We start from the raw sequence: 18,659 nt of genomic DNA on the forward strand, positions 1-18,659 counted from the left end.
TTGTCTGAGAGAAAGAGCGCTATAGGTGATCTGTTTATAAAAGCAGACCAGAAGCACAGCCAGTCTGGCCTACCTGAGAGTAAGAGAACTGGGCAGATGTCCAGTCTGTCAGTTCCTCATGTGAGCCACAGGGGCACCATTGCCCTGGATGTCTTAGAATGTCGTAGATGCTGCAGAAAAAGCAGCTAACAGCAGCTCACAGATGGAATTGACAGTAAGTCAGGAGGGCTGGAAGCCTCCTACCTGTTGTACATAGTACATGACACTTGTCTGTGTTCTGTGGCTACTAATGTTCTTCAGTAGCTTAGGCATCTGGAAAGTATGGGTATGACATCCTGTTATGACAAAGATCTTTTTTAATTATTGAAATTTAAACTCAGTAACTTGTACTTGCTAGTAAGCAGAATCTACTGCTGAGCCTTTCCTGGAGCTTTTTCTTTTTTGTTTTTCATGCTTGTTATTTTTGAGATAGGATTGTGCTTCCTGCCAAGTGTGCTCCTGGACCCCTATTTGCCTGTTGGAGGCATGCTGTCATAACCAAGATGAGAGGTACACACCACTACACCTGTTGAGAAGGAGTCTTATAGGCTTTTCTACCAGAGTTGACCTTAAACCACAGAACTCGTATACTCAGTCCCCCCAAGGAGCTTTAAAATCCCAAGACTCTTGGAAAGCTACTGTCCCTGCATTAAGCCTCAGCTACTTCATCTTAAAAAGAGGTAATGGAAGTATCTATTTTATAGTAGTTGTAAAAATTGAGGGAGTTAATACATAGACAGTTCTAAGAACAATGTCTGATACATAGGAAATGATTAATAATGCTGCACTTAGTGTGTTATATTTATATACACACACTATATAGAATCATGGATATACACACATACGTATAATTCCATGTCACTAGATTATCTCCTATTGTAGAGCATTTTAGTACTTTAACATACATTTCTTGAATTTTATCCCTTCACACTACCAACATTATCCACCTAAAATTAAATAAAAATGAGTTATTGGAAAATTCAATACCTCCAAATTCATTGTAATAAAATCTGTTTATAACTGGGTACCAGTGGCTCATGCCTATAATCCTATTACTCAGGAGGCTGAGATCTGAGGATCCAGGCTTGAAGCCAGCCCAGGCCAGAAAGTCTGTGAGACTCTTATCTGTAATATATATCCCAAGACTTTCTCCCCTCAGTGTGAGCCACCATTACCCAGCTAGGACAGAAAGTGTTTGCATGAAGCAGAACCTGTGATTTAAACAACAAGGTCTACATGACATGGTTTTTCAGAAAGGAGACATTGCAAGGTAAGTGGGAGGAATGGCTTTTGTGGAAGTTCTTCAGAGATGAGGTTTGGGTCCTCTGTGACATCAGCATTTTGAGGGAGAAATAACAGTAAAACATTCCCCAGGGAGCAGACCATGGAGAGCCTGTGTTGTCACTTGGCTTGGAAATTATAATTAGTCAAAATACCTTTGGTTTTCACTGATTTGTACTCTAGAAACCTCTAGACTAAGGAGACCTTAAATCTATTTCATGGGTTAAGCAGTTTACTTTCACAGTGGAGAACTTTCTGAGCCTAATTTAAACTTTGCTTTTCATATGAAGAGAACCCAGAATGTTTATCCTGATTGCTTCCTGTCAGGTAGATGGACTTAAAGTGACCCCAGGGAAAATGGAAGATGGGTGGCCAGTGGGGTATGCGTAGCAGGATCCCTTCTTACCTTGGCTGCTAGAGTGCAGTTCAGGTGTGCTCCATGTGGCTGTGGTTTATGTACTTTATTTTAGCTCTGGTCTTTTTTTTTTTTTTGGAGGATTTATCTTTCCCTGACCAGCTCCGGACTTTTCTCAATGTCTTTCCTTAGTGCTGTATGAAAGTGTCAAACTCAGGCTGGGAAGGTGGCTCAGTGGTAGAGCGCTTGCCTTGCATGCCTGAGGCCCTGGGTTCGATTCCTCAGCACCACATAAGCAAAAAGAAAAAAGCCAGAAGTGGCGCTGTGGCTCAAGTGGTAGAGCGCTAGCCTTGAGCTGAAGAGCTGAGGGACAGCGCCCAGGCCCAGAGTTCAGGCCCCACAGTTAGACCCCCCCCCCCCCAAAAAAAAAAGAAAGTGTCAAACTCAACAGATTTTAATAAAGAAGAATAGTTTTCTCCAATTGTGTTTTGAAATGAGTATTGATCAAAAACTCAGAAGTATAGAAAAAGTTTAATTTAAAATAAAATTAATGCAATAATGGCCAACAGAAGAAATGCTGATACCATGGTAGGTGTTTATATAAAGTCACTAAATGTATTAACATATCAGATGAATGAAAAGTTACTGGGAGATATGTTATCTGAATCAATTCTTCTCAAGAAAATAGTATAATTTAAAATAACTGAAAGAAATGTAGTAAATGAAGAAGCTTTCATTTGGGTGTTTGAGAAGCTTTTCAGAAGTTACTTGGTAAAGTCTTTTCCAACATAGAAATCCCCTTTTATCTGTGTAAAGGCTCTGCAGTGGTTGTTGGCTTGTCTGCAGCCCAAATGGTGCCCTGGTGCCTCCGCTGAGGCACTTTCATCACAACTTACTTTAGAAGTTACCAAGTCTAAGGCAGTGGTGTTGAGGATTAGCTTTGGAAATCCTGCCCAGAAAGGTTAGTAGCTGGCAGTCTAGTCACAGACCTGGACTCTGATGGTTTTACCTCTCTTGCTCATTAATGTTAGTATGCTTACTTTTCTTTATCTTAAATGTTTGTATACCCTAGCTGAGAGGGAGGAAGAGAGTTAAAAGTGATCTATAGACTGAATTTCCCAGAGGATAGAAGGAAGGGCACTTGTTCCTGGAAGACAGAAGAGGTTGTGTTTTCAGTAGAGGACAAATTCTTTGTACCTTGATGTTAGCCATAACAGGTGATGGTTTGAAGTGTTCCCTTCAAACCAAACCCAGTTTGGGGAGCATTCCAGAACCCATTTTCTCTACAAATGATCCTGTGCTACTTCACTTCCTCTCTAGAAATCTTCAAGACTTGTACGTTGTCCCCTACCTTTTGTTGTTGTTGTTGTTGTCTTTTCCTTAGTAAATATTTGAAAGGAATGTTGATTAGCCTAACATAAATTTATGGTTGAGGGACTGGGAAGGTGGCTCAGTGGTAGAGCACATGCCTTGCATGCCAGAGTCCCTGGGTTCGATTCCTCAGCACCACATAAGCAAAAACAAAAAAGCCGGAAGTGGCGCTGTGGCTCAAGTGGTAGAGTACTAGCCTTGAGCTGAAGAGCTGAGGGACAGCGCCCAGGCCCAGAGTTCAGGCCCCATGACCGGACCCAAAAAAAACAAAAAATATATTTATGGTTGATTTTTGTGAGGATTTTTAGTTCCCCACATTTTATGCTGACCTCTGAATCTTCTTATTCCCTTCAGTATTATTTGTAACATTTATTCTCATCAGTTCTGGTTATAATTTTACTTTTGTGTTCCTTGTTATCTGACTTCCTTTCCTTTTCAGTGTTTTTTTTTTTAATTGTTTAGTCATTCACACATTTTACTCATCCCAAAATTTCACACAAGTCAACTATATAATATGCAAGAAGATAGGAAAATGATGAGTAAAGTGTGCATATCACACACTTGGGACATTTTGGATTTCAGGTGCCCTGAGGGCCAGGACCAGATCTTACTTTGCTTTGTATTCCACTTCCTACTTCCAAAAATTATCCTCCCTTTGCGGATATAAGTGGTGTTTCTAGCATACCCTTTTGACATGTAATAACAGACTTAGTGATTGAATGATGCTAATATCAAATATAGTAAAAGCACAAATATTTTTTTTTAATTTAATTTTATTTTATTTGAGAACATACTGTACAGAGGGGCTACAATTACATGGGCAGGATAATGCATACATTTCTTACCAAGCATTGCAGCCTCCTCCTTTGTTTACCCTTCACCTCCCTTCCCAGCCTCCCCCCTCCCCCCACTCAATTTTACCCCCCTCCCCCCTCCCCACACCGACATTGTAAAGCTGGTTTTGACATGACATTTTGTACTTCTCATTGTTGCAACAGGTCCACCTGAATCCTTAAACGACTTGTTTGTCCCCATCTCCTCCACATGTTATACTGACATCAAATATAGTGAAAGCGGGGGTTACACTGTGGGGGAGGGACATACAAAGCAACAAAGAAATAATCTTATAAATGCGTTAGAAACACATGCATGAAAGAAAGGAAAACATTAAAATACATATTTAAGGGTTCATTTTCCTAACATCGCATTAAAAAGCACAAATATTTTTTATCCATTCATACTCATTCATTTTCATTCCCCAAATTCATTTCTGGCTCAGTTGTCAATTGCTTTTGACATTTGTGGGTTATTTGAGGCAACTAAGAGGTGACATTGAGTTCTGCCAGTTTGTTTCTAGAATTGATTCAGAGACCTTACATTGATTTTTGTTCTTAGCAACCATGGTTTCTCATTCCTATTTGAATTGGCCTGCTGAAATTCTTGCTGGGTCAAGTAAAGAAGCCTCTTTGTTGTGCTTTGCAAACTTATACTAGGACAAGTTTTTTGTGTTGTATAATGCCTGGAAAAAGAAAACCTTTCATTTTATTGAGAAGTAAAAAATAAAGGCCTCCCAACCACCTGGAGATGTTTTTGTGGCAGCATACCAGTCTGGTTTCCTTTTCTTGCCTCGCAGTTGACACTCAAACTTTCCTCTTTCTACTTATTAGAACAAGGCCCGGGCTGGGGAGGAGGGGCCTGGGAGGTAACTGGGTAGGCTATACTCATTGCTTCTTTGTGGGCAGTTGGCATTCTCTGAACTATTTGAGCTGTTTCTCCTCTGTTCTTGTGGAGTTTACTCCAGGAATGTACTGAAAGCATACTCAGTGCTTTCTTGGCAGCTATTGCTAAAGTTTTCACTCAATCTATCCATGGTAGATAAAGTAAAACAGAAAAAAAGGTGTATAGTGCTCATTGTGTTGAGTAGCTACCCTCCATTGGATTCTCTTGTTTGCTGGTAGTTCCCATAAAGAGGATGTTCACTATACTTAACTTTCTCCTCTGGAGCATCTCCCAGAGACACCACTCTATTCTACATGGAAACAGCTGCAGGACCCAGATCATAATGATTGCCCATTGACTCAGGTTCCACTAGGATTATATGCCTGTGTGTGTGTGTGTGTGTGTGTGTGTGTGTGTGTGTGTGTGTGTGTGTGTGTGTGTGTGTGTGTGTGTGTGTGTGTGTGTGTGCGTGCTAGTGCGTGCGTGTGCGCGCGCGCTTGCGTGCACACATGCATACACATATGAATGTTTGTGCAGTTTTTATTATGTGTAGATTTGTGTTATAATGTAAATTTCATTTCTCTGGGATAAAATGCCCCAGAGTACAATTGCTAGGTCCTAGGGCCAGTGTATTTCAAGTTAAAAGAAACTGCCACCATTTGCCAGAAAAAAAAAAAAAAAGACATCCCATTAAACTAACAAGAAAACCATGGACAGCTTTCAGCTTTTGAACAGATGAGAAGTCCAGGATTTCTGTGACAAACTTTTCAGGGGGAAAGATTAAGTTTTAGCACATGATATTTAGGAAAAATTTATTTAATCAAATCATTATAATTTGTTATAGCATTAAATTTCTTAGCTACATTTCGCAGTGCAATTAAGTTACCTGTAGGGATTCTCAAACATTTCATTTTGTTTACTTATCTAATTACAAGTGGGCAATTAAAGTGACCACATTCAGTGATAGAAAAAACTAAGAGCCGGGCGCTGGTGGCTCACGCCTGTAATCCTAGCTACTCAGGAGGCTGAGATCTGAGGATCGCGGTTCAAAGCCAGCCCGGGCAGGAGAGACTGTGAGACTCCTATCTCCAATAAACCACCAGAAAACCGGAAGTGGCGCTGTAGCTCAAGTGGTAGAGCGCTCGCCTTGAGCTGAAGAGCTGAGGGACAGCGCCCAGGCCCAGAGTTCAAGCCCCACGGCCGACAAAAAAAAAAAAAAAAAACTAAGAGTGTTCGGTATCTGCTTCTACCTCTTGTTATAGCCCTATAATTACACAGACTGATATCTAATTAACACACTCATAAAAAATGGTCATCCACAAGTGTAAATGTTACTAAGGGACCTAGTCATTTATACTTGCTACAAAAATATAATCTTCATTAAAATAATTCAGCAGCTGGGCATTAGTGGCTCCTGCCTGTAATCCTAACTTCTCAGGAGGCTGAGATCTGAGGACTACTGTTTGAAGGCATTCCAGGCAGACAGTCTTTGAGACTCTTATCTCCAATTAACCAGCTACAATCCAGAAGCATGTGCTACAATTGGTGTTATACCTGGCTAGAAAAAGCAAAATACAGAAAAAGTAGCTAAGGGTTATATGAGAAAGACTTAGGTCTAAGCAAGGTCAAATCTTAGTTCTCAGACGTGTTAGATCTGGAAGAACTGGATATGTTGGTAATCAGATTGGTACTGTTAAGTCACTAGGGAACTGTGGGGCAGCGACTTTAAAAGTTTCCATCATTTTTTTTTTAAGAAAATAGATTCCACGAATTTACTCCAATTGTGGTCAATCTTGGGTAGAATTCTAAAGAGGAGAGAAAGAGTGAATGAGCACGTTATAACTTATTAAATTTGTTTCATACTTTACTAGGTTTTGGGTTGGATGACAAGCATGCAGTGGAGTTAATGGGTGAAGGTTTGACTAAGCTTTTCAACATTTAAAACATTTAGACAATACTAAGGGCTGTCTGTTACAACAGTGACTAGAAAGGAGGTTGTTGAAAGTAACAAGCTAGGACCTAACCAAGACTGACCATTGTCCTCCAAAGATGCCAGGAAAATGTTTCTGGTAGTGAGGCATGACTCTTACTCAGTATGTGAAAAAGGAAGAAATTTCTATTTGAGAGCGATAGGCAGATCAGAAGTGATAACAAAGATGGTAAAAGGAGAAGAAGCACTGGTCATCTCAGGTGGACCTCAAGACCAACAGACACCCTGACTTAACCTCTGAATATTGCCTCCTTTGTATATGGGAGAACACTTCACAACTGGACCTTGGATTGTTCCTTCTTAACATGAGGAAAGGCCCTGAACCTGCTTCTCCTTCTTTTTTCCTCCTGCATATATTCACATTGATATTTTATCATGATGCTGACTGATTTACTGTTTGCTCCCACTCATACCCTGTTTACATCCTGTGTTGTCTTTCAACATAAAAGGCCATCTTTTATTGCATCTACCCAAGAATAGAAAGCCGCCATTCCGATGCCTACAATTCTTTCAGTGCATATACCCAGAGTACAGTTTGTAATTTCAGGTAGATGGTGGGAACCATCCCCTGTCTCTGAAAGTGAATCTCATTTTATGCACATAGTAGATGCCACCTGAAATTACACTTGCAAGCTGCCATTGTAACTAACTGCCCACTTCTGCTTCTAACTGCAAGTAGCTCTGGGAAGCTATGGCTTTAATGTTATCACACTGGCTTTATAGTTGACTCATCCCAACTAGTACCTAGGTGATTGTCTTTTATCAAAAAGAAGAGAAGGGAAACAGGTACAGAGGTAGTAGCTTCTGTGTACAGAGCCCTTGTAGTAAATGAGCACTTTCACACCTCTGTGTATCTCACTGGATTTTTACAAATCAGCATTGCAGCTCATGAAGATGTCCCATCTTTGAGTACAGGGGATCATAGCTATAATTATTTTTAGGTTTCAGAGATCTGATACTATCATGTACTTCATCACCTCCCAGTCCGTTCCTAGTGTCCAGTGCCCTCCAAGAGTTCTTCTAGGAGCCTTTTCTGACCTCCATACTCTCCCCATCTTTTATCTCCAGTTAGTAAGAAAAGGCTGATTGTTAGAGTTTTTCTCACTGTAGAACTCCAGGGTTTGTGGAGACCTATATGGAAGGAGCTGAGGTGAGGAATGTTCCTGGATCAGAGACAGCATGATATGAGTCTCATGTCTTTATTTCAGAGGTTTTCTACATAGAACCTCATGTGTTTCCCTAGTTCATTCGTATCTTTGTATACAAGTTATGCGCTAGGTCTGTACACACACATGCAACCTGAGTTCAAGCTCCCTTCCTTAGAACTGCTATCCTGGCTTGCAAAACCCAGTGCTCATGGCTATAAGTCGGCCATATCTCTGAAGGCCTGTAGGTGGCAGTGTTGTCTAAACTTACACCATCACCAGATCAGTTTAGGGTGCCATGAACTTGTACAGAAGTGTGGGTTGTTTTTTTTTAACCTTCGGAAAATTTGTAATTAAGAATTTCATAGACATCCTAGAGAGTATTTTCATTACTTATTCAAGACTATTTTATACAGTGTATACTATTTTAAAAGCTTTTACAAAGAGATTTTGCTTGCATCGTGTTGCATTATTGTATGTTCTTCATTGACATTGCAAAATACTTTTCTTTGCGAGTATTTTCTTCATATTGTCTGGCTTCTGGAACCAGACAGAAAAATTGAATAGGGGCAATGGACTTTTAGGTTCTTACACAGCATTTTTTTTCTTTTCTGTTGCAATATCCCATGAGCCTGTAGTCTCCTGTTCAGTTTTATCTCTTACTGGTTTCACTCTCAGGCTAGGTGAGTGAGCACATTCCACCAGGGAAACGTGTCCAGGATATTAGACAGGATATGTTAGCTGTTTCTTTTCTTCCTTTTTCTTTTTTAAAACTACCAGGTGGAAGGCCAAAGTTTGACTACCAAATACTCTAGTCTCTTCCTGTAGAACTCAGAAGGAAATAATTTCTATAGAGCCTAACAGACCCCTGTAATGTCTTCCTCATACTGTGTTATTTTAAGGAGTAAAGATATTTAAATGTAGCATAATGTTACATTTTCCAGACTAACACTTTGAATACTTACATAGGAACCTTGATGCATTTTGAAAAATACCTAGAAAAGAGTATTTTTATACTCACTTTTCTGAGAACAAAACTAGTAAAAGTGGCTACCTTGAACTTACTTATTCAATACACTTGGGTCCTCTCATCAAAGTTACTCTTTGAAGTAGGTATTATTATCGTGCCAATATCTATCTATCTATCTATCTATCTATCTATCTATCTATCTATCTATCTATCTATCTATCTATCTATCTATCACGAATCCTGGGGCTTGGCCTCAGGACTTGTGCTCTGTCCCTGAGCTTTTTGCTCAAGGCTAAGGCTCTACCACTTGAGCCACAGCTCCACCTCCAGCTTTTTGTGTAGTTTAGTGGAGATAGGAGTCTCATAAACTTTCCGGCCCAGGCTGGCTTCAATTTTATAGATGTGGAAACCAAGTCATGGATCCAGGAAAGTAATATCCCAAAGGTTATACCCTAAAAATGTTAAGTGGGGATTTCAACTCAAGCATCTGGCTTCATAATGTACTTTTTTTTTTCTTATGAGCAGTGTTTTATCCTAATTATCATTTGTGGAAGAAGAATGACTTATACTGTTATGGTAGCATTATATAGAATTCCACTTACACATTGTGCTTGGGCCAGTTCAAAGTAGTTTTTTTTCCAGTTTTCTCTTTACCTGTATAAAGGTGAGATTTGTTACAATGTAACAAGTATAACATGTTACATTGTAACAAAAAAGGTTGAAGCCATCTTCATCCACATAGGCACTCTATTCCACTTGTCTTACAGGCTGGGTCCTGGAGTTGGACTTAAGTCAAGAGAGAGCCACTGAAGTCTAAGGTGGTCCAGGAATCCCTGAGGTTCACAGGGCATCTCGACACTACACCAGGAAAAATAGCCAGTGTCGGGGACAGGCATGGTGCTCTGGCAGACCTGAAGCCCAGGCGAGGCCCTGAGGGCAGGCTCTTCCCTAGACTGATTAGTAGCAGTTCCTGGAGCAGCTTCAGTGAAGCCCAAGTATTTAGGTGGGAGATGGAGTTCAGATTTTGAAAGGAGGAGTGAAATGAACATTTTTTTTTCTTTTCAGAAGAATAAATGAAGTTGCAAAGGGCTACACGTTTTAAAAATAGATGTCCATTTTGAGAGTGTGAAAGAGGGCCATGTCTGTATGGTGTGGATTTTATTTATTGGCATGGTCAGTCATCTGCCTCCACTCTGCTGCTTGGACATGGAAGGCAGGCTGTCATCTAAGTAGACATGTCCTGATGCATCAGTATAGCAGATATTTTTGGTTAGGGGTTTTTTTTTTAAACTCAATAAAATATCACAAGCTTGTTTTGGTAAGACACCTGTTATTGCTCAGAACAGCCAAATTGTTACTTGCTTGCCAATGTTTCCTTGAACAAATCTCTATTCAGTTAGTTTGGTTTTGTCCTTATAATTTCAGTAATTAATGTGTCTAGAGCATTGTTTATAGAGTGCCTTCTTGCCTCTTCCTCTTTCATCTGCTCCTCTTAGTAACTTCTATAGTGGAGGCGGTGGACTCATTAGATGCAGCGCGATTCATGCTATGCCATCTCTGAGGAAGCTGGAAGTCTTTGCTCCATAGGCAGAACGTATTATCAAGCCACCAGGGCCTGTTTGGTCTGATCAGTTGCCCTTTTGATTCCAAGAATGGTGCCCCAGAGATTTGGAGGAGTCGATGGCCTTCCAGGAAGTGGGCAGTGCTCTGATTTCCAGCTCCCAGCTGGCCTGAAATAGTTCTTACTGCTCTTGCTCCAAGTTGGTGTGTCCAGGTCCCTGGTGGCAGTGCATTCTATGTCTTATCATGACAGGATGAACTGGAACAAACTGGCCCTGCAGCCCTGGGCTGAGTGCAGTTACCTCGGGGCCACTGTGTTGCCCTTCTTCCAAATATAGTCATGAATAAATTTCACCACACTGTGTGCTCTCTCTCTTCTGAGGGATGTAAACTCTGTGCCTCTGAGTGGTGGTTTAGTAATTAATAATGCAGTGTAATGCATCTACCAAGAATAAAACTCTTCATCTGCTAAAGCAGAGGACATGTGAATGCCTGTTGTGTCCAGCACATGTTCCTGTTTTCTGAGGGAGTGTTTGTATTTCCATTGCTCTCCTGATTGAGCCTTAGAAGGGGAGAGTAGCTTCCCTTTCCTTTTTCTTTTTTGTGACAGTCCCTTCCGCCTTTGCCTGTTTATTTTTTCTCCACACAGTGGTGGCTTGCTGCTTTTTTTGTGCCTGTGTTCCCCTGGCCGCCCAGACTGTTTGTGGTGCTTCCTCCCTCCCTCCCTCCTTCCCTCCTTCCCTCCTTCCCTCCCTTCCTCCCTCCCAGGGAGTACCTTCCCATGCAAGTGCCCAGTGTACTGCCTGCTCACTGTGCCCTGTCCCTCTGCAGCTGTGGACATGGCTGGAGGAACTGCAGAAGGAGCTGCTGGACGATGTGTATGCCGAGTCAGTGGAGGCTGTGCAGGATCTCATCAAACGTTTTGGGCAGCAGCAACAGACCACACTGCAAGTGACTGTCAATGTGATCAAGGAAGGGGAGGACCTCATCCAGCAGCTAAGGTGAGCCTTGCTCCTTACCTGTGTTTATGGAGGGAAAATTGGGTTTCCTGTTACCTAAAACGATAGCTAAGATCACTCTCCTTCTTGGAGAGAGAAGAGAAAGATAGATGGAAAAGAGAAGATGGTGTGGGGAGAGGAAGAGAGGAAGAGAAATACGGATTCTCAATTTCTGCTGGAGTTCCCTTCTTCCTATGTTTTTGAGCAAGTAGCTCTAATTCTCTTTCCTACTAGGTGGAAAACATGACACTTGTGAATTCAAAGGAGAGCAGCAGCTTTCTATTTTTCTCTCCTTTCTTCCTTCCTCAAATTTTTTGAGTTCCATAATTTTTTTCTCATTACAACATAGACCAGTAAGCCTCAAAATTTAGCTGTAAATGTATCCTCTTTTTTTTTTTTTTTTTGCTCGGTCATGGGGCTTGAACTATGGGCCTGGGCCTGGGCCTGGGCGCTGTCCCTCACCTCTTCAGTTCAAGGCGAGCACTCTACCACTTGAGCCACTTCTGGTTTTCTGGTGATCTATTGGAGATGAGAGTCTCATGGACTTTTCTGCCCCGGCTGGCTTTGAACCATGATCCTCAGATCTCAGCCTCCTGAGTAGCTAGTATTACAAGCGTGAGCCACTGGTGCCCAGCTTAAACATATCCTCTTAACATCTAGGAATTACAAAATTTCTTTATAAATGAGTGAATCCAAACCTCCTAGAAGATCCTCAGGCCCCAGTGACCTGCCTATCTCATGCATGGCAGCAAAGGTGCCTTTTTCTGTTGCTGTGTTTTACAGTGCTGGGGATCAAAACCAAGCCTCTCACATACTAGGTAAGTGCTCCACCTCTTAACCCTGTCTGAGGCACCATCACATCCATCCATGGCTGGTAGGCCATGGGTGTGGCAGGGTAGTAACTCCCAGTGTACTCACTATAAGACAGGAAACTGACAGATTTGGAAACAAATTGAAAAAATTCATTTTATTGGTTCTTGGGGACTAGTTACTAAGCTGTAGCCCTCTATGTGTCATTCAAGATGATTGATAGAAGCTTAATTGTGTAAAAGTAAAGTTTTCATTAATTACATTAAAGAGCAACCTCTCAAGCAGTGCAATTCTCTCGCTGCTCTAAATTGGTATCAGCTATTTGCTGTTCTTAAAAGGGGAAAGTGCTCAAACTAAAACTTTACCAGAATAATTTTCTGTAATTATTAGACGGCTTTGAGAGTGATTTAGAAACATGCCATTGAGTCATAGATGCTCTGCAGCACATCTCTGGGTTTGGCAGGACCACGGAGAGGAAGGATAGTGGGGTTTTGCAGAGCGAAGCCTTTTCCATTTTCTGAGACAAAGTCCAGCTTCCTGCCAGCCTCTTCCCCTGAAGATTTGAGTTGCCAGATCTGATGTCTAACAATGTGACATTTTCTCATCCAATTCCTGTTTGTCTTGTTACAATCCCGCTCTCTCCCTGCCCTTACAGGGACTCTGCCATCTCCAGCAACAAGACCCCCCACAATAGTTCCATCAATCACATTGAGACGGTGCTGCAACAGCTGGACGAGGCCCAGTCACAGATGGAGGAGCTCTTTCAGGAGCGCAAGATCAAGCTTGAACTCTTCTTGCAGCTACGCATCTTTGAAAGGGATGCCATTGAAGTAAGTGTCCAATACCCTTGTCTATCTGGTGGGAGATGCAGAGCCCCTAGCTCCTTTCCCCTTCCTCTACCCTGTCCCATGCCTCCTTGTGCTCAGCCCTCAGAGGTCAGGGCCTCATTCTGGGGTGAGAAACTGCAGTAGGGTCAGCTGGGAAGAGCAGAGACATGGGATAAAGTGTAAGAATCGAAGCTGAGCAGCATTGAGAGGAATTTGCAGACAACGCCTGTGAAAAAAGGACATTTCCTTGCCTAGGTGCATGTGAGGCTTGGTCATATGGCTGCCCAGCACTTGCCTTCCCTGAAGCAGACAATAGCTAAGGCCGCCACTCTCACTTCTTCTCTCTCTTCCCTCTCTGTGTTTCTCTTCCTCTCTTCCTCCCCCCACACCATCCTCGCTTTTCCATCCATCTTTCTCTTTCTCCAAGAAGGAGAGTGATCTTTAACTATTGTTTTAGGTCCAGGAAACCTAATTTTTCTTCCACAAAGCTGCCCTGAGATTTTCTATCATTTCTATTTAAAAATGCATTTTCATACCTTTATATGTGAATAAGAGAAGTAAATACGCCTTTTAACTGTCTTCAAAAAAAAGTTGTAGTTCTGAATTCTGTTCTGAGGAAGCTCTTTTCTTGAGAATTTGATGTGCATACAGTAGTAAGTATGGGTGAACAAAACTAAACTCTCTGAAACCTGATGAAAGGAACTAACCTGTGCAAATCCCCTAACCTGTGCAAAGCCAGGATTCTGGTCACAGAGCTAGCAGCTGCAGGGGACCCCATGATTCCTCAATTCCCCATTGGCTCTTTCTAGACGTGGCCTGCATTTGTACAAGAATCTGAAAAAAAACATGCAGATCTGAAGGGCAGGGCTTCTCAGGACTGGTGGCTTGTCCTGAGGCAGAACTCAGCAATGGTACTGGGGGTGGGGGTGTTCAGGCAGATCAGGCATTGAGGAGCCACGAGGCTCGGGCATGGGAATGGCCTTGCACAGACAACCCCCACTCATCTGGTTCCCTTGGCTTTAAGAAGAACCCTTTGTCTGTAATGTGCCTGTTGTGCCTTCTGTCCTGTCTGTACACCCTGCACTAGGTAGAATAAGGGAGCCTTTCTTCTCTACCTTTGATTGTCTGTTTTGTTTTTTGTTACTGTGTTGTTGTTTTTTTTGTTGGTTGTGGGGCTTGAACTCTGAGCTTGGACACTATCCCTCAGCTCTTCAGCTCAAGGCCAGTGCTCTACTACTTGAGCCACAACACCACTTCCAGTTTTCTGGTGATTCATTGATTGTCTGTTTTTTTCAACTTTCAGCACTGGTTTTCTCAACTTCAAGAGCTTTGGTTAAAGAAAGACTTTCTTGACTCTTTGCATCATTATCCTCAGTTAATAAAAAGAAAGAAGTTAAACTCTAACACCACAATGCCTGGTCATCCTGCTCAAGTGTAGTCCGTCTTGATCTTCAGACCCACTTACAGCTATGCAGTAGGGACCTACATGTCCCAGGGTGCCCGTGGGATTCCAGATGGCCACATCTTGTGAACAGAGACCAGGCAGATCTGGTCCTCTCTAGCTGTAGTGGACTTACTTTTTTGAAACTTAACTGCTTTTGAAATATTTTCCACTAAGAAACACAAAGCAATCATAAGCATTAGTTGAAGTAATTCTTCTAGAACATTTTGATATTCAGAAGTAATTTTTACTTCATTTGTATCAGTGCTTCTTAAAAGAGGAACAAACTTTTCATTATGTATCTCCACTCTTACTGAACCTGATCCAAAACCACAATGAAGGCACACAATCTGTGGTGTTATTTGTGGACCTTAGAATGTTTACAGTATAGGCAGACAGCCTCAGGCAGCTAATGCAATGCATATGAGGAGTTTGCATGGTATCATGGGCCAAGTGATTTTGAGGGTTTATATGGCATACAGGCTATATGTTCCCCCACAAACCCCACCACTGATCGAACAAACTAGAGGGTCAAACCCCAAGTAGTGCAGGAGGAAATCAACCCACACTTTAGTGTCAGGGTGCAGTCAAATAGGATTTGTAGCATTTCAGAGGCTGTGGCTCAAGAATGGATATGACCCATTCTCTTTAATTGTTTTGACACATGGAAATCTGAGTCAGATAGACTTGGCAGGGATCTCCTTTCCTCCCTGAGAAGAAGCCTCACCTCACTGTCATAGGACGTATGGCGTTAGGGATATGAGAAAATAAAGTTCTTCTGTTATTTGGCTCATGTGTGTGGTTTTTTGTTTGTTTTGTTTGAAACTCCAAAGGTTGTACAAGGGGGTTACAATTTAACATGTCCATTTAAGTGTCTAGTGCTTCTTGATCAAGTTATCCCTTCCATTATTCTCTCCAGCCTCATTTCACTTTTTCCACTTCCTTTCTTATGTATGTACATTAGTATTAAGACTACATTTGTGCCTTGTTCGCTTTTTTATTCATTTTTCCCTTCTTCTAGCCAAACTAGATCCTTCAGCTTGATGAGTGGATAAAAAAAAAAGAGTGAGCTGTATAAATACATACAAATATACATATACAAATTCAAACTTGGCTCATTTTCTAAAAGTCCCTCCTATGTCCTATTTTCAACTAGAATAGCATGCACATCTCACAAAGTATCAAGGCTGTCATATGATTCTCTTTTTAGAATACAGGTATTTCAGCTTATTTCCCACATATGTTCTTGGAAAGATATTCTAAATAAAATCTCAGATGATCTGCAAAAACAAGAAAATTATCAACATATCATCCTATGACAATTTTGTAAATGTATATTTAGGAAGAGATGCAAACTACAAAATTGAGGCACTTTTTTTTTTGTTTTTTTCTAGTTATTTCTCCCAAGAAACTGTGTTTACATCATGACTCTACTATCTCAGTTTTGTTATTGTCCAGACTTCTTTTTTGGTCTTTGTTTCTGTTCTTGTTGTTGTTGTTTTCACTATAGTGCTGTTAAGCTATAATGCTAAGCTTTGGAGCAAGATCTTTTGCTAATGGCCTTTTGATTGTGGCCCTCAAGGGTTTCTTTATTCTCAGCAAAGGTCTTTCGATCCTGCTGGTTTAGCACATTAATCTTTGTTTATTATATACAGTTTGAGTGTGTTCTGAGCCTCTTGTAATCTCTAGTAGACATTATTGCCAGTCTGACTCATTGTCATACCTAAGCCTCTCCAATTTGAGGGTCTGTAAAGAAATAGATATTCCAAAAGAAAATTCTCATTAGAGTAGACAGAAATATGAAAGTTAGGGCTGGTTGTTTTCCCTTTCAACATTTTTTTCCTTCAGTTACTTCCTGTCTTGTGCCTTATTATTTATTAATTATGCAATCTTATTAAATACAGTATGTTGTATTATTAGATTTTATTAATAATATAACGTATAACATATGTGAATGTCAGTAATAAAAGAAATAATCAGGATAATCTGTGCAGTAGGAATTTGGGGAATCCTGAAGTGTTGATTACTTTCACTGATAATAACTGGATTCTTAGATTAAAACTTCCATGCTAGCTTGGTTAATGTTCATATGGATAAGTAGAGGTATATATAGAAAACTGCTATTGCATTAAGATATATAGTATGTTCTTTCACAAGAAGTTCTTTTTAAAACTATGATGTAAAGGTTTTTAAACATACATAGCAGTGGAGTCAGAAGGACAATGGCATTTCCACACGCCTACTTCCCAAAAAGAAGATTTATCACTCTTATGTCAGATAACCTTTGTTTTTTATTGTCCTAACATATTGTAGAGAGTGCCCACTTTTCATTTCACTCCTAAATGCTTTCCTTAAAAAAAATCTTTATTGTTGTTTTAGAAGTTATATACAGCAGGGTTATCTTTACATATGTCAGGTAGCTTAGTGTCATCTGTTCCCTCATTCTCTCCCATCTCCGCCTACGAGTTCGTTTGTTGGCTTTCATCAATGTCCAGTGCAGCCGGTGGGCTCGCTGTTGCACTTTTCCACCCATTTTCCAATCATTCTATGCCCTCACCCCACCTTCCCTCAGATGTGCACGTGTATATGAGGTAAAGAATACAGTCATCTGAAAATGAAAAGACAAATTAAGAAGAGCTCCTTTGTTGCCTTATCTTTGGAGTCCGGTTCAGTATGTATATTATTTTATGTACATGTGAAGGCTTGGGTATTATGACTTGGAAATGTTCTCCTAAGACTATCCTCTTTGGTCTCACTGTATGTGAGTGTCTAGAATCCTGTGTAATTTGTCATGTCCCTTTGTGTTTTAAAGCTAACTTCTGCATATTAGGGAGAACATACTGTTTGTCTCTTTGATCTTGGCTTACCTCACTTAACATGATTTGTTCTAGTTCCATCCATTTCCCTGTGCATGCCATTATTTTATCCTTTCTAATGGTTATATAAAATTCCATTGTATATAGATACCACATTTTTTGGTTCCATTCATCTATTGTGGGGCATCTGGGTTGTTTCCATACCTTGGCTATTGTGAACAGTGCTTCAATGAACATGGAGGTACATGTGTCCTTATATCCTGGTTCCTGTTGCTCGGAGTAGATACCTAGGAGTGGCATAGCTGGGTCATAGGGAAGATCTGTATTTAGTTTTCTGAGGAACCTCCAGACTGCCTTCCAAAGTGGTAGTATTAGTGTACATTCCCACCAGCAGTAAAGTAGGGTTCCTCCTTCCCCACATCCCCGTCAACATCTGTTGTTGGCTGAGTTTAGGATATAGGCTATTCTGACTGGGGTAAGGTGGTATCTCAGGGTTGTTTTTATTTGCATTTCCTTTATGGCCAGTGTTGATGAACATTTCCTCATGTGTTTCTTCGCTATTCTTACCCCTTCTTTTGAGAAGTCTCTCCTTGGCTCCCTTGCCCATTTAGTGCTTGATTTATTAGGTTTGGGTTAGTTTCTTGAGCTCTCTGTATATATTGGATATTAGGCCTTTGTCTGATGTATTGCTGGTAAAGATCTTTTCCCAATTGGTTGGCTGTCTTTCTACTTTGGTGGCTGTCTTTAGCTGTGGGGCAGAAACTTTTTATTTTCATGGAGTCCCATTTGTTTAGTTTCTCTCCTGTCTGTTTTGCCCCTTGGACTCTATTCAGGAAGTTCTTACCTGTGCCTCTAAGGTCTAATGTCTGTCTTGCAGTAGTTTCAGAGTTTTGGGTCTGATGTTGAGGTCTTTAAAACATTTTGAGTTGATGTTAGTGCATGGTGACGACAAGCAGGGATCCAGATCCACTTTAAGTTTTCTGCACATGGCTGCCCAGTTTTCCAACACCAGCAATTAAAGAGGCTATGTTTTTCTGCTGATAAGTCTTTGGCTCTTTTGTCATATATCAGATGACTGTAAGTATGTGGTTTTATTTCTGGGTCTTCTAATCTGTTCCGCTGATCTTTGGGTCTGTGTTTATGCCCGTACCAAACTGTTTTTGTTATTGTGGCTCTATAGTAGAGCTTGAAATCTGGTATTGTGATAATTATCTGAATTATTTCTTTTGACTAGAATTGCTTTGGCTATTCTAGGTCTTTTATTGTTCCATATGAATTTTTGGATTGTTTTCTCTATTTCAGTAAAGACTGTCATTTGGATTTTGATGGGGATTGCA

The 18,659-nt window shown here is 40.9% G+C and overlaps 1 protein-coding gene across 2 annotated transcripts in view; it reads left to right on the forward strand.

Moving 5' to 3' along the window:
* Nucleotides 1-18,659, forward strand: part of Trio (trio Rho guanine nucleotide exchange factor) — a 320,123-nt gene that overhangs the window by 158,523 nt on the left and 142,941 nt on the right. For both annotated transcript variants that reach the window (XM_070042198.1, XM_070042199.1), the window contains exons 12-13: nucleotides 11,262-11,431; nucleotides 12,894-13,068. In XM_070042198.1, the coding sequence (XP_069898299.1) occupies nucleotides 11,262-11,431; nucleotides 12,894-13,068 (345 nt within the window). The remainder of the gene's footprint in view (nucleotides 1-11,261; nucleotides 11,432-12,893; nucleotides 13,069-18,659) is intronic.

The sequence above is a fragment of the Dipodomys merriami genome, unplaced genomic scaffold (genome assembly GCF_024711535.1).
Source record: "Dipodomys merriami isolate MVZ:Mamm:240054 unplaced genomic scaffold, mDipMer1.0.p SCAF_32, whole genome shotgun sequence".
Classification (NCBI taxonomy): Eukaryota; Metazoa; Chordata; class Mammalia; order Rodentia; family Heteromyidae; genus Dipodomys; species Dipodomys merriami.